The following is a 27,809-nucleotide window of genomic DNA, read 5'->3' on the forward strand; positions in this document are numbered from 1 at the left end:
AATCACAGGAAACTGTGTGATTAATTAGTAAAAAAAATTAATTGAAGTATTCATAATAATAATATATAATAACATTATATATATATATAGACTGCCAACCCATTATTTTGATATCGATAATTTATCACAGTAAAAACATTTCGTCATTTTCATGTAAAAAGAATGTAAAAATGCTAAGGTAAAAAAAAAAAAAGTAAACCTTACCATGTATGGTATTAAATATACATTTTAATGATACAATAAAATATAAAAAATGTATGTTAAAAAATATGTTAAAAAATAATTACATTATAGTAAACATTAAACAAATATCCTATATTTAACAATACCTCTACTTTTACAGTAAGCTATTGTTAAAATTAAGATGAAAAACAATCATCAGGCTTTCCCAGAAGTCCCTGCATGACTCATCACATTTGATAATATTTTATTGTAATATTTTAGTTTTTTTCTTCCCTTTTTATCAGTCATGTACTGTACATTGGGGTGTTTCATGTTACACTTTATGTTGTTTAGGTTACGTTTATTGCATTACTTTAGTGTCACATGTGATACTTTGAGTGTATTTCTGATTATGCGATGATACTGTGCACTGTCTCTACATGTTTACCAGCATGTCTCTACATGTTTTTGGGGGGTGGGTGGGTGTTCGCTGTCCTTTTCTGCATATCGCGGCGCCGTTATGTGGTCCATTCTGCATAACACGACAGCTCATTTTATCTTATCACAGTCTATTTCAGCACGTTTCGCGGCCGACCCACTGTCCCACTCGGTTCTCCCGAAGGCCATTCCGCCCCTGATCAGCCCCAAAGTGCGTTGGCCCACCGGGAAAATTCCCTGTATGCCAGATTACCAGTCCAGCCGTGACTCTAACTGATGTAAAGTATATCCCAAGACAAACTTTCCTTGTGCCTAAATGGTGCTTGTTTAACAAAACCAGTGATCATTTTTGCGGTTGTTGTTCATCAACAACAAGGCATTTCTGTCCACAGAACTGCTACTCACTGGGTGTGAAAATCCCAGGAGATTAACTGTAACAGAAATACACAAACCAGCCCTTTGGCACCAACAATCACGCCATGGTGAAAATCACTGAGATCCAATTTTTCCCCATTCTGATGGTTGATGTGAACATTAACTGAAGCTCTTGACCCGTATCTGCATGATTTTATGCATTGTACTGCTGTATTGGCTGGTTAGATAATCGCATGAATATATAGGAGTAAAGGTGTTCCTAATAAAGTGTTCAGAGAGTGTATATCATTTAATGACCCATAGCTGGTCTCTTCATCCCAGTTTACACCTTAACATCAGATGATCGGATTGCTATCGGCTAACACTTGACCACATTAAAGGTGCTATATGTAATATTTTTACTGTACTAAATCATAAAAAGACCATAATATATCATTAGAGATTTAGTAAACAAAGTTGAAATACTGACTTCTCTGAAAACAGAGAACAATGCTACAGCCAGTATATTCTACTTTGAAGTTTCCATTCCGGGCTGGAATTTTTAGTTTTGGCCTGCGTGATCCCACCCACTCACCAATAGTATTTCGACACTGCCGGGTTGCCATCAGGTTTTTTTTTAATTTGCTATAAGATTTTCAGTTATCACAGCGCCTGATGTAATAATTAAGTAGCGTTTTGTATTTTGCCAGGGTAACTTTGATCAGATTTTTTTCTGATCACAGTGGAGACACATTTGACTGCAAGGTGTAAATACAATCCAGCTACAGAATATCCAGATACACTCCGGATATGAAACGCATGTTAATGCAAGGTGTAAATGAGGCCTTCCTGTCTAAGTGGGCTCCTTAGTAAGAATAAGTTGCAATGTGGATCAGATTTTATGCTGATTAATTACAGTAGCCCTATATTGAAATAATGTGAGTAATATGTTGCAGTCTAAATATTCCTGGTAGGACATTCAAACTAAATAGATGGATAAAATTTAAATTGGGAAATAGGTGACAGCACAGAGGCTGGTGATGAAATCAGCTGAGAATTATGGGAAGAGAAGGTGGTGGAGAACCACGGCTTAAAAGAACACAGTCTACTTACTGTATACAAGTTCAACTAGACATAGAGTTGGAGAAGTCTCTATTGGGGAAAATGATTCAATACAGCTTTCATCTTTGGAATCCAGGTTTAATGTGCACAAGGGGTTGTTAAGTGGCCCCAGTGGCAAAGTCCCACCCCTCCTTTAAAGGGGCTCTTGTACACCAGCTTTTATTGTCCTGTCCAAATTGCACCTGGCCTACCAAGCATGTCTGAGTTACGCAACTCGTTAATAAAATTCTGCCAAGAGCTACCCGCTGCACTGCAAGCATATTAGGTCGAGATTGTCACCATGGAAACGTGAGATATTGAGCACCTGTTTCTTCCCCTGAGAGGGGTGACCGAGCCCTCACCTCTAGGGAAGCTGTACTGCCCTTGGTGGTGTCATCGGCTGCCAGATTACACTAAACACAAAGAGCCATATTTGACACACTCATCAAGTTCTCGCTCAGTTCTGCTGGCAATGATGTAATTGTGTAAAATGCTTACACGCAATATTTACTGCAGTACTATGAGGGGAAACAATGAAGAAAAAGAGCAACCTTTCAAAAAAACATGTTACTACACTTACATTTTATTCACTTTCACACAAATCACAAGTACAACGGCTGGTTATAGCATTATAAACATATTTTTCACACTATTCCTCACACTGCTTTTGCTATGGTATCGAAACACTTTTACTATAGCACATCGTTTCAAAAACGACACATTCTAACACTTGTATTGCAGACTCACCTACATTTACACACTACTGTATTCCCTTGCAATTATCTTCCACAGTAGTTCACCTGATAGAGTACTGGACTCAGTTTGAGCCCAGTCAAGCACGCAAGCTGACACGTGAGACAAAAGAGTCATAGAAGCAACAGGAAATAACATGGTTGCTTCAGAAAATTTGCTTTTCATTTCGCATTTTGTTTTTGTACACCATCGGTTAGGTTTAGGCATTGGTTTAGGCTAAGGGTACGAAAACACGTAAGGCACATAATTTCGTTTTGCTAAATTTTTGCCACAATCATGTAATTTTCATGAGATCAGGCTCTGCATTTAGTTTATTGTTTTTGTACTGTATTGTTTCAAATGTCTTTCACTTCCTTACAGCTCAACGGAACTAATACAAGCTCAACTCACACAAAATTATATTTGTAGTCAGTTATACATCACAATAACATTCTTTATTATTCAGAGGTGAAAAAGAGTTGAGAATTGTTTTGGTAAAATCAGTGGCTCTCAATTTTTCATTTTTTTTCATTTTGACATTGCACACAAATGTCAAAGGTACTTGCATGTATTGTTGCAGCGGCAAATGTGATTTTGTGAAAGTGAAAAAAAAATGTGATGAGTCTTCCGTGCCTCCCTTACAGTACAATGAGGGCCCCGCACTTTGAGAACCTCTGAGTAAAATGATAGGTAATCAGGAGCCACACAAAGTCAGGGGAATGTGTATGTCAGAGATGTGTGTCTTTGTCTAGGTGGTCCACACTATGAGTAGCTCATTTAGCACACAGCCCTAAATCTATCTTGTTCTAAGTAAGTTAATCCATTTCCATGACATATTGCAAAGGCAAACTTTTTTATTTATTTCGTATACTGTACTGATTTGTGCACAATAAGACCAGGAATGTGTATTCAGAAACTCTATATGCACGAAATGTATTTCTGACTCCGTCTGTGTCAAAGAGCATGGCTTCTCAAGCATTAGTTACATCTAACAAGGCTGATTAAATGTTGGCTATTAAATCTATTTCTGGAAATAATCAGTCATGTCTACTAGTGCATGAATGTCTCGGCTGGTAATATCCATCATCTCTATTATTCAGGGAAGCACAGGACTTTCATGGGCAGATGTGTATGAATGTTATGCAAATAACAGCACCTTGAGTAGGTAAAAGATCTTGTTTAAAACTTTTTTTAGGTAATCAATGTTATGTAACAAATACTGTCGATTGTATTAAACCTGGAATATTCCTTTAAATGTTTTTAGCAGCCATTTTCTTAGTGTAAAAGTGAGCTCATGCTTTGAGCGTTAAAAATTAACATAATGATATAATACTATAATGATATAATATATAGGCAACATGATACGATGTAAATTGGTAGGGCTTTCGTTTTAATAAATTATGAGTCAAAAATAAGCAGAAATTCAAAATGTTAAAATGTATCATACTCCACTTTTCTGCAGCACTGCAAACCATGCAGTTTTGAAGTTTGCATGTTTTTGTATTAAGCCAAGACATCAATCTGTTACATTTAGATCCTTTGAACAAAACTTCTTTATGTTTATTTACTCACCTATATATATATATATATAATGGAAATGGAGCACAAAGCCTAATGTGACTGCAACCTAAAGGTATGTAATCCAGTTTGCCATCCGATATCCCTCTTCCCAACTTCAAACACCTCTCTGTATCTGAAATCACTGTAGAGAAAGGATCAGTGCAAGATCTTTTATTCAACAAGGCATCCCAAAGAGAAGAGTTAATCTCGTAACACTTTTCATTCCCTTAGTTGAGTTTATAAAGAGGTTCATTAAGAACTAATAAACCACTTACAAATGCATCTTGAATCACTGATAAGCAGTTATAACAAGAGGCTACTTTTGTGCAACACTTGTCAAATGGTGTGCATTTGTTTAATAAATGAGTTATATTTGCTTAATAAATACACTTATTCAAATTATTTAAATCAAGACAATATAATACCGTAATTCATGTTTTATGTCACAACGCAGCAAGAATAGATTATTATAGTGAGATTAAAAGGAGGGATTATGTCATTTTGTGCTTATATTTATTACTGTAATGTCTTGACTAACGTGTGTTGTCACTTTTCATGTCAGGTTGATGTGAAAAGAATGGTGCTACTCCGAGTGCTGTCCCAACTTACCCAGTCCTAGTTACCTAAAGTCCTGTACAAAAACACTTTTCAGCTCTGCATGCTCATTCACAGCATATGTCATATAATAAAGCCTGATGAACATTAATACATGACTGAACTTTATGTACAAACGTTTCTAATATTGGAAACTCCTTAATACATTGTTAATATGTATCCATATTACAGTGAGGTATATATTTCACAGGTTACTGTTGAATGCGTGTTATTAATCATCTATAACAGGTAGGGTAAAATGGCTCACTATTTGGAAAGTATTTAATGAAAGTTTATCTTTTTATTCATATTGTTTTAACTTATTCATGTTGTTTATAATGCATTTGTAAATGACTTATTAGTCATTAATGAACCCATTTATAAACCATTAACAAAGGGAGCATTACTGCAAAGAGTTAACGTTGATCTATGTCTCGCCAATGTATATATAAAAGCCAATAACAGATCATAAAAAGTGGATATTACCTTAGTTTTACATCTATGAAAATATACATAAATACATGCGTGGCAATTTTGAATATTTTTTTTTTGCATTAGTAACAAATGAAGCTATAACTAAAAATAAAAAATAAAACATTAAATGCATATTATAGTTTGTTCTGACATTTTGCAAACGGATTTAACGTGTTACTCTGGCATTTCATATGAATACAAGAGATCCCATCTGCAGCCCCATCAAATAATTGTAACTTCTTTACGTGTGTTCTTGATTCATGCGTCACCGGACAACATTATAGCGAGACATCAGCACATATAAAATATGCAGCGAGCAAGTCCTGCATGATGAGAAAGAAGGCATGTCACAGCAAACTTTATATATACATTATATATAATGTAGGTATATACTCATGCAAAGCAAAAGTGAAGTCATTGTGTGCCAGTTGTGCAAAGAATCCATGTCTCCTCACACATCTGAGTTCAGACTGAGGTTGGCAAGCCGTGGTTCGGCGTTGATCTCATATCTGTAATGGTACCCCTCCATGTGGTCTCTGCAAGCATCACGGATATTGTACATCCACTTCTTGATCCCTTTCCTGTTGAGGTAAATAACAAGCAGGAAGATGACCCCGATGAGGGCAAGCACCATCCCCAGGAACACATAGGAGGTCTCCAGAACACCATTCAGATCTCCTGTGTAGGTGCATGGAAGCTGTGATTGTTCGAGGTGTAGCAGCGGGCTATTTCTCAGCCCTATTGGGTCAGAACAGGTCATGTTTACCATGTCTACCACAACGTCATGTCTCTTCAACCAGATCAACATGTCTTCAATATTGCAATCGCAGCGCCAGGGGTTTCCTGCGAGACTGACTTGCAAGTCAGGGATGGAACTGAGCTCTGCCAGCGTCGAGTTTGGCAGCACTTTGAATGCATTGTCTCGTAAGTCCAACTCTTTCAGTGCCCGGTTCTGAAAAGAGCCACTGCTAATTTCAACAAGGGAGTTGTTCCTCAAATCCAAAATCTTGAGGTCCAACAAACCTGTGAACATGTCCTCTGGAAGGAGCACCAGGTCATTGTTGGACAAATCGAGATGGGAGACCTTAGGTAAGCTGTGTTTAAAAAGATTTGCAAAAATACTCACATATGAGTGATTGTATAAGGATCTGCTGAGGTTCAGAACCTCAACCTTGTTGTCTTGAGGGAAAGCCTCAATGTTAAAATGCATGATCCTATTGTTGCTGAGGTCAAGTAAACGAAGACTTGGCAAGTTGTCAAACACCACAGAGTCTAATTGCTCCACTTGGCTTCCAGACACATAAAGGGTTGTTAAATGTCCCAGTGGCCTGGGGAAAGATGTGTTGTTCAGAGTCATTATATTGTTACCACTGATGTTAAGTGTAGTGATGTTTTCTGGAAGGTCTTGTGGGATGGATCTTAAGTCTTGGTTAACACAGTTAATTGTCGTGGCTTCACACAAGCATTGTACAGGACAAGAAGATGAATGTGGGCAAGAACATGTCAGGACGAGTAAAATACAGAGTGTCAAGTTACACATATTCAGTTGTTTTCTCTCAAGTTTAAACAAACGCGATAATTCGACCTCGCACATTTTCGCGCGTTGTCGGAGCAAACGGCGGGAGAGTAGTTATCGTCCACAGCGATTAAAGAAACGTTTGTGCTCGTCAGACGACTCGTTCACACGAAGTCTTACATCTTTCTTTGTCTTTGTTCTTTCATTTCTTACCGGGAAATATCCGTGGACCTTTAACTCCTCCGTTACAATCGAAAACTAAACAGCCATTAAGAAAATAAGTGTCTTTTTCATGCGCGTCAAATCATCAGCTTCTCTTGAACGTCACTTCTGTTCTATATCCTCTTATGGAGATGTTTCTTGTCACAAGTTTCACCAAATTTAGTGTCCAATCCACCGACTAAATGGTGTCCAGAAATGTCCAGTGGTAAAAAAAGATAGATTTTTTTATATTTTAAAAAGATAAAGTAGATCCACAAACTTATAAGCGTCTCATGTGCCGTGTTTCTTCTGTAACGTTCAGGGCTCGTCATCTCATTGTCCCGCTCTATCTGCGCTGCTCGCTCTAAGTGATTCTCCCCCCGCCGCTCCCCACAAAACTCTATGGACTGGACCGTACCATTATAAACGTAGAGGGGGCGTTGAGGACCACACATGTTCATCCGAGTTTTACGACTGGTACATTCTTTTACGGGATTTTCATCGGTAAATAAACGACTGGTTGCACATTTCTGCTGCAACCCGTTATAAAACACTATTGCATTTATAATATATTTTAAACAACTATTTAAATAAATAAATTGACTGTTATATACTGAAAAGGTTTTAAGTTTTTCTAAAAGACAAGACACTTTGTCTTCGTATTAATATTCATTTTTATTAAAGATGTTTAATAAATGCATACTGTTTATTATATTATATTATATTATATTATATTATATTATATTATATTATATTATATTATATTATATTCAGTGCCTTGAAGTGAGCGGGGATAGTCACCAGTACGCACCTGCACTTCTCTAATTTAGTCTACAGAGTACCAGCCGTTTTTCTAGCATACCACCACTTCTCAGAGTCTCCCGGTAAGATGTAATGTTTTTTATTAAATGTAAGTCAGTGATTTGATGAGGCCAGCAAATCACTTTTATCTGACTTTCCAAATATCCGAACGCGTTGCTCTGCGCAAAATCAGCGGTGAATTTAACAACACTCGGCACGCGCAACAGCGTTACTCCGGACTGGAGTGCGTTTTTAAGCTGGTCTGGCCATAGTTCATTTACATTCTTCTCCAAAACATGAACCAGCAACTTTTGTGTGAGCATATTTTATCGTGTCTTATTCCCCCATTCACTGCAATTTGTTTAGCTGCTGGGAGCAGTAAAAACTACAGGCTTAATAAAATGTCAAAGCTGTTACTGAAGTGATGTCAGCTCATATGCACAACACTTTTTTCACAAAAGGTAAATTGATGATGAAAACCGAAGCTTCTAAGAAAATACACTGAAAAATAGCTTTTTATTCTCCATTCTTTTCAGTAGTGCTAGTTAAAATATTATTTGAAGTTGCCTATGCTTAAATCCTGACAGTGTTTTATAGATGTGTGTCAGCGTTCACAATACTAAACTTCATCAAATCAGTTTGTTTACTGTTTCTAATGATTTTTATCGGAACAACTTACAGTGTATGACTCCTGTGTGAATTCATTATATGTGCAGCACAAAGAAAGACACATTTTGCCCTCATTGAATGAGAGGATAATAAAAAAATGTAAAAAAGATAAAACAGGCATAATGCTCTTTTTTCAATTTCAGGCTACATTTATTTTGTGTAAAAAGACAGTTCAACATTAGATTGCCATTGCTCCCTTATGTGGGTTGTTATTGTCAAAGATACAGACATTAACAGATCTAAATATTCTTTCTCAGTTTTCATAAACAATGTATGTTTGTATGTATGTAAACATAGTATGTTTTTCTTTCCAAAGTAAGTTAATCAAAACCTATTTGTTATTTGACGGTGTTAGTTCATATTTGCTCTTTAGCCAGAGCTTAAGAAGGAATTAATGGCCAGACCTTGAACATGTTCATTAAATACCACCCCCAAATATTATGTTATATTATGTTATATTGTATTTTATGATATTACATTGTAATATTGTATTGCATTGCATTATTCTATATAATATTTTATTGTATTGTATTGCATTATATTATATTATTCTATATAATATTGCATTGTATTATATTATATTATTCTATATTATATTGTAGTGCATTGTATTATATTATATTATTCTATATTATATTGTAGTGCATTGTATTATATTATATTATTCTATATTATATTGTAGTGCATTGTATTATATTATATTATTCTATATTATATTGTAGTGCATTGTATTATATTATATTATTCTATATTATATTGTAGTGCATTGTATTGCATTATATATTATATTCGAATATATTACAGATTACAGTATATTCCTTTTATTGTCTTAATGCTTGATTAAGAAGTAATAAAAAGAAAGGGAAAGACATAAAAACACATACAATAAAATAGAGTACAACAACAATGACTATTGTAACATTTATCGGATTTTATATATAGTAGGTATTCAACAGAACAGCTTATGTAGAGACCGTCAAACAACCCGTCTGTACAAAACAAAAAATACTTGAATGCTTCCATTAAAATAAGAGTTATTGTGTTTGTGTTACGCGCAAGACTATAAATACCTTTACGTGCTGATCCGCCCAATTAAAAATAGCGATACTATTCTGCATGTTCAAGCGTCCAATGAAATGTAAGCATACAAGTCTACTGAACCAATCAATGATCGTTTTACTGCGGCGCACCTCCTCCTCTTAACCGACCAACAACTTATGCTGCAACATTACTGCAAAACATCCTGCTTGTCTATAAACATGTATCTCTGCATGTGCTGCACCGGAGAGGACACACACATGTCCTGTTCCTTTATTTAGTGCCAGGTGAGAGAGTCATACTGTCACTGTGTGTTTGAATCTGACGCTTCAGGTCAATATGGTTCATAGTGATAATGCCTCTGCTCTCAAACAAGAGACTTCACGACAGATCTGAACTCGTTTCATGCATTGCACATGATCTGTTCATGATGCAAAGGTTTTCATCTCACAGTTATATAGTAAAGTTCTAGTAAAACAACTTGTGTACAGCATGATTGCCAATGAAATGTCACAGACATTGCACTACATTACTTTAGTGACAGGATTAGCAGTCAACAAATGTAAATGTGACTGTATTTGCAAGAACATCTGAGAATTAAATTGTTTAAAGTCTTGAATTATGCCCCTTAAAGATGTTGGAGCATCAAGTTACCAGTAATATCATGAATCTGATGCAGTTAGACCAAAAGCTGAAACCATATTTGGTTGTTTCAACCATTTTGTCCCAGGGGTTGATCTTTATTAAAACTAACATACACATTTGTCATTTGTTTTTCTTTTTGCTATATGAAGGTCATATTTAAACTGTATTGAAAACGTTCACCATGCATTCATTTTATTTTTTGCTGAATTAAGTAATGAAATGCCTTTAGTGCATAAGATTGCCTACACGCCACTAAATATACTAATCTATCACAGGTTAAAATAAATAAATATATCCCCAAATCCCTGTCCTTCATACACTTAATTTCTTATTTACTATGATTGTTTATTTTTCAGGGATCTGCTATTCATTTAGCTGTGGAACTGATGGACTGATTAGTGATGGAATCAGAGGCAAGGAGCCATAGACCTTATATTCAGCTGTGGAATAGGGTGGGATCTCTGTGCATGTGGATTTGTCTGTAAGGGGGAAACACTATTATGGTTAAATACATTTTAATTAGAACTGTTAAGGATGCAGATGCTTGATCCAAATTCCATAAAGTATACCAACTGTTAATTATGCACTATATACACTAATCTTTATAGTACACTGTGTTTGCAGTTAGCATTGAGGTTTTTTGACGTAATACTTAATTTTGTCTGATATTTAATTGGGTAATTTTCCTGTGTAAACACACAAAAGACCCAAAACTTAATGAAAAACTGCTAGAGTTACTTTTTAAGCTGTCTGTCTACCTCAAATAGAGTATTCATTTCCTATAGAGTACATGCCAGCTCTATCACAGAACTTTATCGGCACCTTCTTACTATGGCAGCTCCCCCACAATCCCAGTGTTTATGAGTGGACTTTGTTACAGGGGAATTAAATTGCTTGCCACCATTTTTGCATTTGGTTGTTTGTATTCAAATTGTATTTAAATATTGTGTTTTATATAAGAATAGAGATAATGTATTTGCCAAACAGTGCTTTTTCAACTACAGAACATCTGTAAAATGGCTTGGCAGAAGAAATGGCATCATATTTTTTATCACCACTGTTTTTAAATATGCAATCCTCATGTTTTTGGATATTATAATCCATTGTTGTCGGGTTGCTAATATTTTAAATGTGTAGAGATTGCAGCTGCTTGTAGTTATGCACAGTTTAGAAGACACGGAAGGTAATTGTACATGCTATGGAAGACAAACTTCATAGTGTTAGTGTGTGATGGCCATGCTATGCTCACCCATTAGGCTCAAGAAAATTTTTTATGCTTGTTACTTCTCAACAATTAAGAATAAATAGTTAAAAGAATTGTTCGCTGTCTTTCTGCAGTTATTGTTGAACCTTAAAAAATGCCAAGATAAAATTTAAATGCAGTAAAATTTAATTTTAACATCAGAAAACTGTTAGTAAACATTAGAACATTTAACAGTTACATATCTGATACAGTAACTTAAAGTATTGAAGTTTCTATTTTACAGTAAAAAATTGGAAATTACTATATTTTATTTTAAAGTTAAAACACTACTACTGTAACCAAAAATGCACTACTTGGAAAGTACTTTGCTTTATTTTACATTTAAAACTCTATTACCGTAAAAAAAATAGCAATACTTGGAAATTACTGTGTTTTATTTTACAGTTACATAGTTGCTATTGTAAATAAAATCAGAGTAAAAACATGGTTATTTCTTCTACGGTACGTTACTTGTCAATTGCTGCCAGTTAATTACTGTGAATTTCACAGTAAGTTTCTTAGAGTGTATACTATACCGCCATAGAGGGTTCACACACACACACACACACACACACACACACACACACACACACACACACACACACACACACTCATGATCATGGAAAACCTGGAAATATCAGGAAGTTTTTAAATGGTGTTTTCCAGGCCTGGAAAGTGTTAGTCTTAGTGTTTCCATCCAGCAGTTGTATGGCATGAGGCATCTTGACGTGCCATTTGAAAATGTGGAAGTATACAGTAAATAAGATTTAAGAATCGTTCAGTAATTGTCTTTACATTTTTGAGCTTGAAAGTCAAATTACAGTATGTCTTCATTGTATGAAAAAGAACAGTGTGAGCATTTTGTAAATGATAGAATTGTCATTTTTGGGTGAACTAATTCCTTTAATGAATGAATATAAAATGACCCCTTATTAGTAACAATCATTACCTTGCCATGCTAGACGTTTGTGCAAAATCTGATCTCCTTGTGGATCCCACTGAAGTTTACACCTGAGGAAGCAACACAAATTTTAGTCTGGGACACGGAAACCAGAAGAGCAGACACCATCCTGAGGTTGTAGACCTGTTTTTAAGGTCTGGAGTTTATGTGAAGCAAGTAAATTGTGTTCACTCTCATACTTCACATTGCTCTATTTCCTTCTGTTACAATCAGATTCAGGCAGGATTCATTCTTGCTGATCTGGCACATAGTGTTATGTAATCCTGTGAAATACAGCTCCCCAGGGTTTATACAAGATAGCATGGCATAAAACTCCCTAGGGTTATGTGTGATAACAAGAGAGGATGGTAAAAACAGGGGACCTGCTAATGTTACCTTGATTACAGGTTCCTCACAGGTGACCTCCTTCAAAACAAAGATCTCCAAGGATCCTTAAAAACCATCTGTGGAGAATTGTCAACCTCTTTGTTTTCCTGTAAATTCTTCTCGAAAATGCTATCAGGGATGAAAACTATGTTCCTGCTGATAGGGGAAGCTACCTGTGTTGGGAACTCACAGCTATATATTCATGGGTCCTTCCTCCGTGTCCACTGGTGCTGAAAAATCCTGCTCAATACTTGTCAAAATGCCAGAGCACATCTTGTGCACTTAAGCTACACTTCAAAATGTATGAATGTCTTTGCATAAAATAACCAAAAATCAAAGCAAGTGACATTTTATTTTAAAGATATCTATCACAAAGACATGTTTTAAGCAAATATTTCACAACAGTATGACTATTGTTTTAAAATCTAAATAGTTTTACACTTTCTGGTTGTCAAACATTAGTGGAACATGTCCATAGTCAATGTGATGAACTCTACATGAGGTTATTCTGCTAGAACAGGGGTGTCAAAGCGGGGTCCGGAGATGTCCAGGGGGACGCAAATATGTACTAGGGGGCCCATGGATAATTTCAGAGAAAAGTAAAGTGTTAAAAGGTAAACATTAAACAAATTTGATATTACAAATAAAATGCAATTAAATTAAAATATTTTTCTTCAGGTTTATACATGTTAAAGTACTTCTGCATTGGGCAAAAGAAAAGATATGCTGTCAAGTTTAATTTTCAGATAATAATTTTACAATTTCTTTTGGCTTAAGTACAATGACCATATAAAAACCAACTATTTAATTTAGCACACAACCTGTTTTCTTTGTCATATCACATGTATTATGTTTCCTCACCCATGGTATATGGATCTGCATTCAGGGGAAAATACTGTATAGCTACCGTTATATTTTATGAAGGGGTCCCTGGCAAGGGCATCATCATATTTGGGGGTCCTTGACATCAAACAGTTTGAAAACCCCTGTGCTAGGACACCTGTGTGAACTGAGGGTAACTAACTTCATACATCCACTAAAGATTACCTTTGTTGTAGTTGGTAAATATGGCTTAGAGAAGTGAAATTCATTCTTAGATTAGCTCTAGTCTATTTTTTTACAGAGGGCACTTGATTTAAATTTTGTTATCTAATGCATTGACATTCATGCAATTTCAACATGACTTAAGTTTCATAAAGTGTCTAAATGCTGTACTTTTATTGCCTACTATAAATACACGATTACAGTTTAGATGAAATGTGAACTTTATTTGTGAAAACCTAAAGAAGACATTCAGTGTGAATCTAATACACTTATGTTAGCCTAGCCAAAATCTAGCCACAGCAAAGTTGTGCAAACTGCATCTGAAATCTGAATTTCGCCATGCAAAGGTAATTGTGACCGAGCAGTGATGATGAGTGATTTGTTGCCAACCTGTAAGTTTTCACCTACTCTTGCATAAAGCTGTGCATTTCTCAACTTCTTGACGCTCTCACCACTTTCTCCGATCCACTGTTAAAGGATTAGTTCACCCAAAAATAATGAACATTCTCTCATTATTCACTTACCCTGATGCCATCCCAGATGTGTATGACTGTCTATGTTTAGCAAAGCACAAATTAAGATTTTTTGAGAAATGTTGAAGCTCTGTAGGTCCTTATAATTTAAGTAAACTGGTGCCATCAGGCTGTTGGCTATTTGACAGTCCAATAGTCATATTTAGGCAGTGTAAATGTAATCCACACTTACTCCAGTCAATCAATGAATGTTTTCTGAAGCAAATTGATAGGTTTGTGTAAGAAACAATTAGATGATTAAAACTTTATAACTTTAAAAATCGCGTCCTGCCAGTCAAGCATCAGTGACACAAGTGCTTAGGTGCGTTCAAGCGAAAAGCCGGACCATAACCCTAACCCTAACCCTAACCCTAGCCTTGTATACAACAGAGGAACGAATGTCACTCGAGAGTTAGGTCATTTCAAACATCAATAAAGCACTGGGCGGAAGCAACGATTTAAAGTTAAAAACCTTTTAATTATCGATTTGTTTCTTACACCAATCTATTGATTTGCTTCAATTCAATTCAAGTCAATTTTATTTGTATAGCGCCTTTCACAACACACATCGTTTCAAAGCAGCTTTACAGAAGATCAGCATTAACAGACGATAAAACTGTAATGTCAATAAAGTCAATTAATCATCATTGTGTAATTTCGATAAAATACGATTTTTAATAGTGTTTAAAAATAATTAAATGATAATTGTATTAATAACCCCAGTGAGCAAACTGTAGGCGACTGTGGCAAGGAACACAAAACTCCATAAGATGTGGATTAATGGAGAAAAATAACCTTGGGAGAAACCAGACTCACTGTGGGGGCCAGTTCTCCTCTGGCTAACATTATGAATGTAATGTAAATATTAATTATGTATAGGTAAAATCATGGTTTAAAATTATTAAACTAAGTGTTAAGGGTCAGTGATTAAAGATCGATTGTGTTTGAACTGTAAGATTAATGACCAAAGTCTTTGAAGTCCATCTTGATTAATTGCAGAAGTTCACATAGATGCAATTGTCCTTGTTAATTGGCTGATGAAGGCTTTTGTTGGCAATAGTTAGTCTATGCATTCCATTTCAAGATCGTAGTCCATCAATAGACCGAGGTGATGCAGGTTGGAGTTGGCATCATTTCATCCTCTGAAGTCCGTCATAATAGAAGTGATGGTTTGGCTGGCACCGGCTGCGTTTAGTCATCATCATTCTGCGACATGTAGCAGTGGAGTCCAACATGAAGCAGGAATGGTGCTGGATCCAGCCGGTTCTGGTGACCTCAGGATAGGAGTCCCGAGGCTGAGACAGGGAAACAAATAAAAAGATGTAAGCGTAGATGCCATTTAATTTATTGCAGAGTAAGAGATCATGCTCAATGTTTCTGGTTTCTGGTTCCGGCAGACCCAACTAAAGCAGCCTAATTGTGGGTTGGAGGATAAATTAGGTGTATGCCTGGCTAAATAGATGAGTCTTTAGTCTAGACTTAAACTGAGAGAGTGTGTCTGCATCTCGAACAGTGTTTGGGAGACTATTCCATAGTTTAGGAGCCAAATATGAAAAGGATCTTCCTCCTTTAGTGGATTTTGATATTCTAGGTACTATTAATAGGCCAGAATTTTGCGATCTTAATGAACGTGTTGGAATATAGCGTGGTAGAAGATCACTTAAGTTCTGCGGAGCTAGACCATTCAAAGCTTTGTACGTAGTTAACAGAATTTTAAAATCAATACGGAATTTAACAGGTAGCCAATGTAACGATGATAAAATGGGGCTAATATGATTATATTTCTTGGTTCTCGTCAGCACTCTGGCTGCTGCATTTTGAACCAATTGAAGTTTATTTATTGATCTTGCTGGACATCCTCCTAGTAATGCATTACAATAATCTAGTCTTGAGGTCATGAATGCATGAATTAGTTTTTCGGCATCAGCAACCGAGAGCATATGCCTTAATTTAGCAATATTTCTTAGGTGGAAATCAGAAGACATTATTTGATTTATTTATATTTATGCAGCCTAAATGACCTTTGAAACGTCAAATTGCCAGCAGCCTGATGGCACCAGTTTACTTACATTATAAGGACCTACAGAGCTTCATTTGTGTTCTGTTTAAGAAAGAAAGTTATACACATCTGGGATGGCATGAGGGTGAATAAATGATGAGAGAATTTTCATTTTTGGGTGAACTATTCCTTTAATCCTACAATGTCCCTGTTGATAAATACAGTAAGATGACAATAAGGGCTTTGACATGCTTTTAACGCTTTATACGTTTCCATTCTCTCTGTGGCTCATTTGCATTTTGGACAGATAATGAGCATGCGTTCATATGAAGATGGGAAATGTGATCAAGTAGTGTGGCATTGTCAACCTTTCACGTGGGATTTTGGATTTTTTGAAAGGAGTAGTCATCTATAACCTAAGAGGTTGAGGCAGACGATCAAAATGAAATTATTACATTAACTGACAAATTTAGGACGATACCAAAGCTAAAGAAAATTACATTTCATTGCACATTATTTTTATGTTCAGTTGTTGTGTTGATATCATTACTAAAAATGGAAACTAAAACATTTCCATTAATTTAAATAAAAATAACATCATTGGATAAAATGTTAATAAACAAAAATACATTTAACTGCCTTTAAAACTGCCAAAATTAAATGATTTTAAAGATATATATATAAGTTTTTTTCTTTTTACTACATCACTTTTTCTTTTTTCTTTCTTTTTTTTTACAAAATTTCACTTGTACTTTTTTAGTTCTTTTAACCATTAAACTGAAATGCTATTAAATCACAAACAAACAAACAAACAAAACTAAAATAAAAAATAAACAAGCATTTATATAAATTTAAAGTAAAGTATAAATTTAGTTTTTGCTTTTTTAACTTAATATATTATACATATGCCCTGATGCCCACTGATGCCCTCTTACTTGGAAAGAGAGCGCATTGAAACCTGCCACACTGTTCTGCAGATGCTTTCAGTTAAATATTAAAATATTCATTAAGGGAAATCAGAAGCGGATTAAATGAGCACTGCATATGCGTGCATACAGCAGCAAGTGAGTGCGTGTGCCAGTCATGTGTTTGGCGCGTGGCTGGGACGCTTTACAGGACATCTCTTGCATCTGTTTAGGACTTGAGTAATGTGTTAAATTAGTGATGATTTTGACCTCGGCACTCTTCATCCGCTGTACTCAACTCTGAGTCAATCCAGTGCTGGCATGCTCTGTGGAGAAAGGTCAGTGCTGTCATGGCTAAAAGTCAAGTCCACATGATGAACGGAACACAGCTGGTTCATTCTGTCCTGCAGTTTTCATGTCCAGATCTCAGTGCTTAAGCAGTCAATGTGGATTTGTCTATGGTTTGACAACTTATAGTAGCTCTAAAAATTATTCTGACACTTAAGCCGCACTTCCTGTATGAATATCATTGCATTGGATAACAAAATATCAAATCAAACAATGAAAAGTCATTGACCTTACTTAATTAAATTTGAGAGAGTTTTTACAGCAGTGTTATTTTGTTCATTCAGATGAAGTCAAATTAAGTTTAAAATCATATTTAAGCCAACATAATTTTGTTAAATTAGGTCAAATCAGTGTATTTTAGTAGTTTTAACTCAACGTAAATGTAATAATGTTAAATTTAATACATTTTCTTATGTTGGTCCAACTTAATTTCTTTTATTAATCTTTAGTATATGCCAGGTGAGCAAGTATAAGAACAGTGAAACTGTTGCACCGTCTGTTTGATTGCAGTTGCTTGTAGAGCTAAGCAGCACTCGAATCAAACATAATTAAAATGTGAAAGTCCATTCTCAACCCAATCTTCAGCAAAATGTTCCCCAAAACTCCAGCCTAACAGACACTTACCAATACAACAGAATATTATCAAAACACCTCCTATTCTCATCTTGCTTAAAAATGCATAAAATAACAATTAATTTCAAAATGTGTTCACCCCATCCAGTTCAATGCAAAGCATGCTGGGAAATGGAAGTCCCCTGCCCAGTTTTATCAATTCTACAAGAAGTATCCATGTAGTCTCATCTCAAATAGATTAAGTAAACTTAAATTTTATAAATTTAATTGGATAGAACGCAGTAAAAAGGTTTCAGAATTGTGTTGCCTTTGTTCATTTTGATTTAGTAAACTGAATTTGTTTTGTGTATTACAGGAATAGTTCTTCCAAAAATAAACATTTTCATTATTTACTCCTCTTAATTTCACTCCAAGTCTATACGCCATTTTTTTGTTTTTTCCATGGAAAGCAGAGTGAATAGCAGTGTTGGGTGTAATCTGATTGCAAGGTATTACTATAATATAATATATAATTATGATAAATTCACCAAGTAAAATCAAAAGGTAAATAAATTTGGAATGATCCAAGATGGCGGCGCGGTAGCACGCAGCGGCCACTCCGGATCCACAATGGTGCTATTTTTGTTAAAAAAAAGCCCGACTTTTGCAACACATGGACATCGGAGCAACCGGTGTTCGTGTCTACCATCGCCAGACACTACTGAAATATAAGACTCATGCAAAAGCCAAGCTGCATGATGACCTGCAGGAGGCGCTACGCGTACTCGGCTTGCTGCGGAGACCAGGCCTCCAGCCCTCGGCGTCGCCTGATGCCGGTGGCCGGGGGAGAGGACGTCGTAAGCGGTGTGCGAGAAAGCGGAAGCGCGGAAAGAGGGCGGGGTCCATGCTAGGCTAAAAACAAACCCTAGCCGGCCGGCTCTCCCGCCTATCCTGCTCTCAAATGTTTGCTCCCTGGACAATAAACTGGACTATATCCGACTCCAGCAGGGTACGCAGCGTGAGTTTAGAGACTGCTGCGTCTTTGTTTTCACGGAGACGTGGCTCAGCGACAGAGTTCCGGATGCCGCCATTCAGCTAGACGGGCTCGCCTCGCTTCGTGCCGACAGAAATACAGCTCTCTGCGGTAAGACTCGCGGTGGTGGCTTGTGTGTTTACATCAACACGAATGGTGCAAGAACTCTATGCTAGTCTCTAGTTACTGTTCATCGCTGTTGGAGCTTGTGACTGTTAGATGCAGACCTTTTATCTACCACGGGAATTGCATAACCGAGTTTACATTCCCCAGCGCTAACGCTAAGGAAGCGCTCTGTGAACTGTATGGGGCTATGAGCTGAACTGCAGAACGCTCACCCCGACGGACTGTTTATTGTCGCCGGAGATTTCAACCATGCAAATCTCAAGACAGTGCTCCCTAAATTCCATCAGTATGTGGACTTTGCAACGAGAGGGCTGAACGCGCTTGATCTTGTTTACACAAACATCCCAGGCTCGTACCGGCGGAGCCCCGCCCCCACCTCGGCTACTCAGACCACATCTCTGTTATGTTAATTCCAGCATACAGACCGCCATCAGACGCACAAAACCGCTTCAGAAGCAGGTGAAAACCTGGCCAGCAGGAGCCATCTCTGCTCTTCAGGACTGTTTTGAGTGTACTGACTGGCACATGTTCAGGGAGGCTGCAACATATGGCTGATTCTACCAACTTGGAGGAATACACAGCATCAGTGACCAGCTACATCAGCAAGTGCATTGATGATGTCACTTTCTCCAAGACCATCACCACACGCTCCAACCAGAAGCCGTGGATGACTGCGGAGGTGCGCACGCTGCTGAGGTCCCGAGACTCGCCTTCAGAGCAGGCGATAAGGCAGCCCTAAGAACAGCTAGGGCCAAACTGTCACGGGCAATCAGAGAGGCAAAGCGCGACACGCCCAGAGAATCCACAGTCACTTCCAGGACAGCGGTGACACGCGGCGCATGTGGCAGGGCATCCAGGCCATCACCAACTACAGGACAACATCAGTTGCCTGTGACAAAGATGCCTCCCTTCCAGATGCGCTGAACAACTTCTACGCTCGGTTTGAAGTGCAGAACGACGTGATGGCGAGGAAGTCCACCCCTCCTCCCAACGCACCAGGTGCTCTGTCTTACCACGGCAGATGTGAGGAAAACTCTATGTAGAGTCAACCCACGGAAGGCTGCTGGACCAGACAACATTCCTGGCAGAGTGCTCAGAGGATGTGCAGACCAGCTAGCAGATGTTCTTACCGACATCTTCAACATCTCTCTGAGCAGCGCCGTCGTTCCAACATGCTTCAAGGCCACCACCATCATCCCCATGCCAAAGAAGTCTTCAGTGTCCTGCCTCAACGACTACCGTCCCGTCGCACTTACACCCATCATCATGAAGTGCTTCGAGAGGCTCGCCATGAGGCAGATTAAGACCCAGCTGCCCCCTCACTAGACCCACTGCAGTTTGCGTGATCGCTCAAACCGCTCAACGGATCGATGCCATCACCACAACCCTCCATCTGGCCCTCACCCACCTAGACAATAAGGACTCATACGTTCGAATGCTGTTCATAGATTTCAGCTCAGCATTCAACACAATCATTCCCCAGCACCTGATTGGAAAGCTGAACCTGCTGGGCCTGGACACCTCCCTCTGCAACTGGATCCTGGACTTCCTGACTGGGAGACCTCAGTCAGTCCGGATCGGGAACAGCATCTCCACCACCACAAAAAAAGAGGTCTGTAGAAGGGTTGAAAGTCTGATGGCAGGAAGGGGTGATTAACACACGGTATGTGCCGTGGCGCCATGCCCATCTCAGGACTCGAGTCTGAAGCCAGGCTGCGCGCGCTCATTCGTGAGGCACTCTGTCATTGAGACTGAGTCTAACTCCATACCGAGAAAAGAGATGCTCTGAACCAGGACAAGCTTGCTCTTTTTCCAGTTGACCTGAAGCCCTAGATGGCTGAAGTGCCTAAGCACCTGGTCCCTGTGAGCGCATAGTAACTCTTGAGAGTGAGTCAGGATGAGTCAGTCGTAGAGGTAGTTGAGTATGCCGATGTCCACATCCCATAGCGGGGCAAGGGCTGCCTCTACGACCTTCGTGAAGATGTGAGGGGACAGGGACAGGCCGAAGGGGAGGATCTTGTACTGATATGCCTGGCCATCGAACGCAAACCGTAGGGAGGGTCGGTGTCAAGGCAAGATGTGGAAGTATGAGTCTTTCAGATCTACCTCTGCAAACCAATCTAGCTGTTGAACGCAGGTAAGAATATGTTTCTGCGGGAGCATTTTGAACGGGAGATTTGCAAGGCCCGGTTGAGAACTCACAGATCCAAGATTGGTCGCAACTCGCCATCTTTTTTGTGTACAATGAAGTGAGGGCTGTAGAAACCCTTCTTCATCTCGGCTGAAGGGATGGTCTCTATAGTGTCCTTGAGAAGCAGAGTTGTGATCTCTGCCCATAAAGCGCTGGCTTTTTTAGCACGTACGGAGGTGGTGGCGCAAATACCGGCAAAATGAGGTGGGAGCTGGGTGATCTGAATCGCGAGGCAGATGGTCCTGGCCAACCAGCACGATGGGTTGGGCAGCGAAAGCCACACGTCCAAACTCCACGTGAGGGGCACTGACGGGATGATCACTTTTGATCGGCAGGGCTTCACGGCTGGTGGGAGCAGGTAATAGCGCGTCAGGAAGCAGAGGAGCATCCCGAGGCTTAGGTGCTGAGAAAAGACTCAAAGCACTTACATTGCTCTGCACACCTGGCAGGGGTGGTTTAGAGACTGAGGAAGAAGTTATGCAAAGGCGAGGAGTTTTGGGGCCGGGGTGACGGGGTGCCTTTTCAATTGAGAATGTGGGTGCCGCAGCCTGAAGGCAGCACAGGATTTTAGACAAGTGGGTGAAAGCAGCGGGCTTGGAGTTACCCGGAGAGCTGTTGGGCAGACAGAGGCAGAGCCATTCTTCCACCTCCGCATACGGGTCAGGGGACGGCTGAGGACTTGGCAGTCTAAGGATGGGACAGTGGGATGCCCAGTGTGGGAGCGCTGCCTGAATTGAGGTGTTATTCACACATTCCAATGATGGATGTATTCCACAAATTCCCAGAAGGAGAGGATCCTCAGACCTTCCATCTCCCATGCACCAAGAGGATCTTTAAAGCATTTGTTGAACAGGTTCTTAAGTTCGGCTTTGGTGTAACCCAACACATCCGCCATAAGCAAGAACTCACAGATTAAGTCTCTAACATCACCCTCTCCTTCTCGGAGAGAGTGGAGTTTGGCGATCTGGACCAACTGTTGGCTGCAGGTGTCTTGGTGAGAGGGAGGAGGAAAAAGAATGCCCATAATTGCCTCTGCTGGGTCCTAAAATGGGCAGTTCATACTGTCAGTAATTTGTAGGAGAACCCAGATGCAGGAAGGCCATTTAATGAGCTTCAATGAAAATAACCAAAACTGCAAACAGAAAACTCTCGAGGGAGAAAAACAGATATATAAAAGAGCATGAACTACTTTGAGTGAGAACTAAAACAAAACACTCTCATGAGGGAGATAACAGACATAAAACAAAATAAACAGAGTATCAGACTTAAATCAGCAGAATAACTGACGTGACTATACTGGGCAACAGACTAGAATAAACCAACAAACTAGAACCATTTACAATGACAAACTGACAACCACATGAGGAACAGATGAGACTAATAAGCCTATCGAGGACTAAACAAGGAGGAGGGGTGAAGGAACAAAGAGACAGGTGTTACGTCCCTATTAATCTAGCGGTATCGAAGGGACATTAACAAACCAGAACCGAACCAACTAGAACAACCCTATATAAATAAACAGAAGCTCAAGCAGACCACCAACAAGGCTTGAAGCGCAAGAAGCTGGCTTTACTTAGATCAATTAAGTGCATTTACATATTTATATACATATGATCAAACAAAAGAACACAAACATGGTGAAAAGGGAACAAGAGTGTTGCCAACAAAAAGAAACAAGGAAAACCAAAAACAAACTAACCAAAAGGCAGAAAAGTCTTACTGAAAACAAAAACACATAAATCTGCCTACTCTAGCTAAAACAAAACTTACAATTGGTTGCAACCACTCCTTACCTGGTGTTACTAGACAGTGTTAACGTCTATATGTTGCAACATGTGCAGGGCCCCTAACCTGTTCCCAATTCAAAAATATAACATGGTACCTGAAAGGTCCAAGGACCTTACAAAGTTGAAATGAAAGAAAACAAAGCACAGAAACAGACTGAGAGGCTTGTCAATAAAAACCACAAGCAATACATATCACAGCCATCTTGGATTTTATAGACCTAGGTGATCTCAAGACTCCACGGGCAATTGGCTGATCACACAAGGCAGGCGGTGATTGGCTGGAACAAAGGCAAATGGAGGAACCAATGGGGCAGGCTCCTGCAACAGAAAACACACAGAGAGAAAACAAAACACACGCCTAGAGGGCGTAACAACGGGGAAAGAACACACATGGATAACACACAGGCCATGTGCAGAAAATGTCAAAGACAAAACAATCACAAGACATAACATGACAATGTACATGGCCCTGAACTAAAACACAAAGTATGGACAAAACAAAACACAAGGAACAAACAAAAAACAGGGCTGTTAGAATCCTGCCAGAAACTACAACAAACCAATCCAAAGATGGCAGGATCCTGATAGACAGAGGCTTTCAAGCAACAGTAGTCCATATGATTTATATTCCATACGATAGCTTTGGGTAAGATACAGACTGAAGTGTGATGCTCAGTTTCATACTAACTTTTTGACCCCATTTACACCTGTATTAACCCTGTAAGACCTGACAAATAAAATAATTGTTTTTGAATTGAATTGAAAGAAGTTTTTTTATATTACGCTGTTTTTAGTGCCACAAGACTAATTATAAAAATACATCATTTTTGATGTGTCATTTTGAATATTTTGATGTGTCATATTTCTTACAAAGGTCATTATACTCCTGAAGCCCAGCAATTCATTTTTGTGTAGGACATTTATTATTTAAGTTTCTCTTAGACTATACATGCTACATTGGTAAATCTTGTGGTATTTTCAGAAGACTCCCAGGGTTTTTCAGAGATAACAAATGTTTGAGAGTTTGGCCATGACGGCTTCCTGTCCTTGGTCTATAAATATGGATTGCAACTTATCACAGTTCAGTTTAGGACATCAAAAACAATATGAATAAAATGCCCTCATAAAGGTATAAAATGTCACTAAAAATAAGATCCTGGGAGAAAATATTGCTCTATATTAAAAAAGTTAAATTCTGACACTGGTCAGGGAATTGAATGGATAAGTCAGATACTTTTAATTCAGACTGGTTTTGCAAACTGGATAAACGATTCATAAAAAAAAAATCATTCACAAATCAGACATCACTACATCTATTTTGAACATGCCATATATAGCTTGGGCAGACATCAAGATTTTTAGTGAATCATTTCTTATTTTGATCTGTTCACACAGAGCCATTGTATGGCTTCAGAAGACTTGGAATATACCAAACAAGTTATGGCACTTTAATGGTGCTTTTGCGTCCTTTTTGAATCTTGAAAACTCCAGTCCCCATTCATCGAAAAGTACAGAAAAAATCATTATTTCAAAATTTCTCCTCCATGTTCAATGGAAGAAAGGGTCATATGGGTTTGAAACGGTATGAGAGAGAGTCATTGATGACAGAATTTTCATGGGTAAGCGAATCCTTTATCTGATCCTAAAATCTCTCGGGTGTTACTAAAAATCTTCTCTGTCCAGTTTCATGGTGTTGTGTGAGTTTGCAAATCAGCCTTTGCTTCATTTGCCTCTCCCCATATGAAAAGTTGTGGCCTTACCATTGTTATACATTTAGGTTACATGCTGGAGCCCAACTGAGAAAAGTGTGAGACTGTCCCTCAACAGGTGTCTGCTCTGTACCACAAGGATGTGACCATCGCTATGGCTGAAGCCAGCAATGGGGCTACTGTGTGAGTGACAGAAAAGGGTGACGTGTACCTGCTGACAGATTATCACAGGCCTCCAAGTGAATGAAGTTCAGGGACTGGCCTTCAGAATGAGTGAACTGTAGTGGGTTTGCCTAGAATGTTGTCTCTGCAATGGAAATATACAAGTCAAGGTTTTCATCCAGATTTTACTGTTCAGTTTTTAGAGTTTGAAATATAATAAATTAGCAACAGGGACTACATTTATTTTGTGTTGACAATGTCAAAAAGTTCAGCTGTAAACAGTGTTAATGTTTTGTGTTTCAGACAGTTGAACCTGAAGAAGGTTCTTGTTGTCACATATTCCCTGTTGTCTTTTGTTTTTTGCTTTTATGTTGAAATTCTTGTTTAGTTCCTGTTCCCTCTTAGTTTTTGTAGTCTTTTGTAGTTTCATTTTATGGGTTTCCCCTGATTGTTTCCACAGGGGTTCCTCGTTCCCTTGTTTGTTCCCTTGTATATTTAAGCCCTTGTTTCCCCTGGTTAGTTTGTCAGTTCTCACATTTGTTGTCATGTTCTGTGCCTGGTTTCCTGCTAGTTACCTTGATTACCTTTTGTTTCATTAAAGCTGCATTTGGATCCTCATGTCTCGTTACAGAAGAACTGACACAGGATGGATCTAGCAGCTGTCAGAATTCTCCTCCTCAAGCATGGGGACCGTCCAATTGAGGATCACGTACGTGAGTTTTTAGAGCTGGTGAATTTAGAGCACTACCCAGACTACGTTTTGGTGGTTTTCTTCAGGGCTGGTCTCAGTAGTGCACTAAAGGAGCTATTTCCTCCAATGGATCCTCACTGGATGCTCCTCGACTTTGTGGAGGAGGCTCTGCAAGTTAGCAGCTTGCCTTTCACTGTGGGTGTAGAGGACGAGGGCTTCAAATCTCCTCCCACAGTGGTTGCCCCCCAGCCTTTCATGGCTCGTCCCTCCATGCCTGCCACGGCCAACGAGCCAACGCCCACGTCTGCCAATGCCAATGCCCATGCATGCCATGGCCAAGGAGCCGGAAGTCTTGCTCGTCCCAGAGCCAGCGTTGCCAACTTCGGCCATCCGGAGGAGGAGGAAAAGAAGAAATGCTTTAGTTCCCCAGTTTCTGAATGTACTCTCTCCACCCCCAGAGCCTTCCATGGCTCCGCCCCTAGTGACTATTCCTCCCGCGGCTGTTTTCCCCTACACTCCATGGACAATTAGCCTTTTTTTTTCCTTCTTTTTTGGAGCACCTTTTGTAGTTTCATTTTATGATTGGTTTTCCCCTGATTGTTTCCACAGGTGTTCCTCGTTCCTTTGATTGTTCCCTTGTATATTTAAGCCCTTGTTTTCCCCCGGTTAGTTTGTCAGTTCTCACATGTGCTGTCATGTTCTGTGCCTGGTTTCCTGCGTTTTATTATATTCTGAGTTACCTTGTTTATCTTTTGTTTCACTAAAGCTGCACTTAGATCCTCATTCTTTGCCTGCCTCGTCACACTTGTTAGTGGTGGTTGTTTGGATCATTGTGTTGATGCTCAGCTTCTGCATGATGTTGGAGGAGAGAAGTTGGTAATTCTGGCTCTAGATGAAGCTGGAAGGGTGAGATGGAAATTCACTTCAGTGTTGGATGAGTACTTCAGAGACATTTGTTCAGGAAGGCAGCAAAAATCATATTGGCATTTCTAACTCAAATCTGTTTAGTTTTTTTAAAGTCAACAGCAAAAAACTAAAAACATGAAATCTTATCGTTACAAGCCTGGTCCACACAACATCCATTTGTGGTTTGAAATAGGATTTATTTATTTTTATAAGGACAGGTTATTTTGTTTCTCATATGAAACACTATGCGCTGACCAGCTAACACCAGAGTTCAGAGATATTCAACCTCTCCCTGGAACAGTCAGTAATTCCAACCTGCTTTAAACAGTCCATCATTGTTCCTGTCCCAAAGAAACCCCAACCTTCCTGCCTTAATGACTATCGTCCTGTAGCACTGACCTCAATTGTAATGAAGTGTTTTGAAAGACTGGTCAGAGACTTCATCAACTCCTCACTACCTGACTCCCTGGATCCCTTACAGTTTGCGATGCCATCACACAGTCCTAGATCATCTGGACAAGAGGAAGGGAAATTATGTCCAAATGCTGTTTGTTGATTACAGTTTAGCTTTTAATACTGTATTTCACTCTAAACTCACCACCACGTTGAAGGACCTAGGATTTAGCCCACCTCTAACTTCTTGACTGACATGCCACATGCAGACATGTCTCACCCCACTCACCCTCAGCACTGGAGCCCCCCAGGGTTGTGTTATAAGCCCCCTGCTGTACTCATTGTACACTTAAGACTGTGTGGCCACTTCCAACTCCTCCACCATTGTCAAGTTTGCTGACAACACTGTTGTGGTGGGCCTGATCTCTGATAACGACAAGAGGGCTTGTCTGCAGGAGATCAAAGGCCTGGAGGACTGGTGCCAGGAGAACAACCTCCTTTTGAATGTCAGACAAAGGAGCTGATAGTGGACTTCAGCACAAAGCAGGTGAGGAACTACCACCCCATTATGATTAACGGGGCCACAATGGAGAGAG

General features: G+C 38.9%; 2 protein-coding genes across 2 annotated transcripts in view; one reads left to right on the forward strand and one right to left on the reverse strand.

The window, feature by feature from the left end:
• LOC127657834 (dual specificity protein kinase Ttk-like) overlaps window positions 1-27,809 on the forward strand; it is a 465,704-nt gene that overhangs the window by 71,966 nt on the left and 365,929 nt on the right. The window lies entirely within an intron of this gene.
• On the reverse strand, window positions 4,184-7,481 carry LOC127657830 (trophoblast glycoprotein-like). Its single transcript, XM_052146758.1, has one exon. The coding sequence runs from the start codon at window positions 7,007-7,009 to the stop codon at window positions 5,867-5,869; it is 1,143 nt and encodes a 380-aa protein (XP_052002718.1). The 5' UTR covers window positions 7,010-7,481; the 3' UTR covers window positions 4,184-5,866.

This window comes from Xyrauchen texanus, chromosome 17, assembly GCF_025860055.1.
Source record: "Xyrauchen texanus isolate HMW12.3.18 chromosome 17, RBS_HiC_50CHRs, whole genome shotgun sequence".
NCBI lineage: Eukaryota > Metazoa > Chordata > Actinopteri > Cypriniformes > Catostomidae > Xyrauchen > Xyrauchen texanus.

Excerpts from the sequence above, each read along its gene's own strand:
- LOC127657830 (XM_052146758.1), bottom strand. The coding sequence starts at position 7,009 with ATGTGCGAGGTCGAATTATCGCGTTTGTTTAAACTTGAGAGAAAACAA.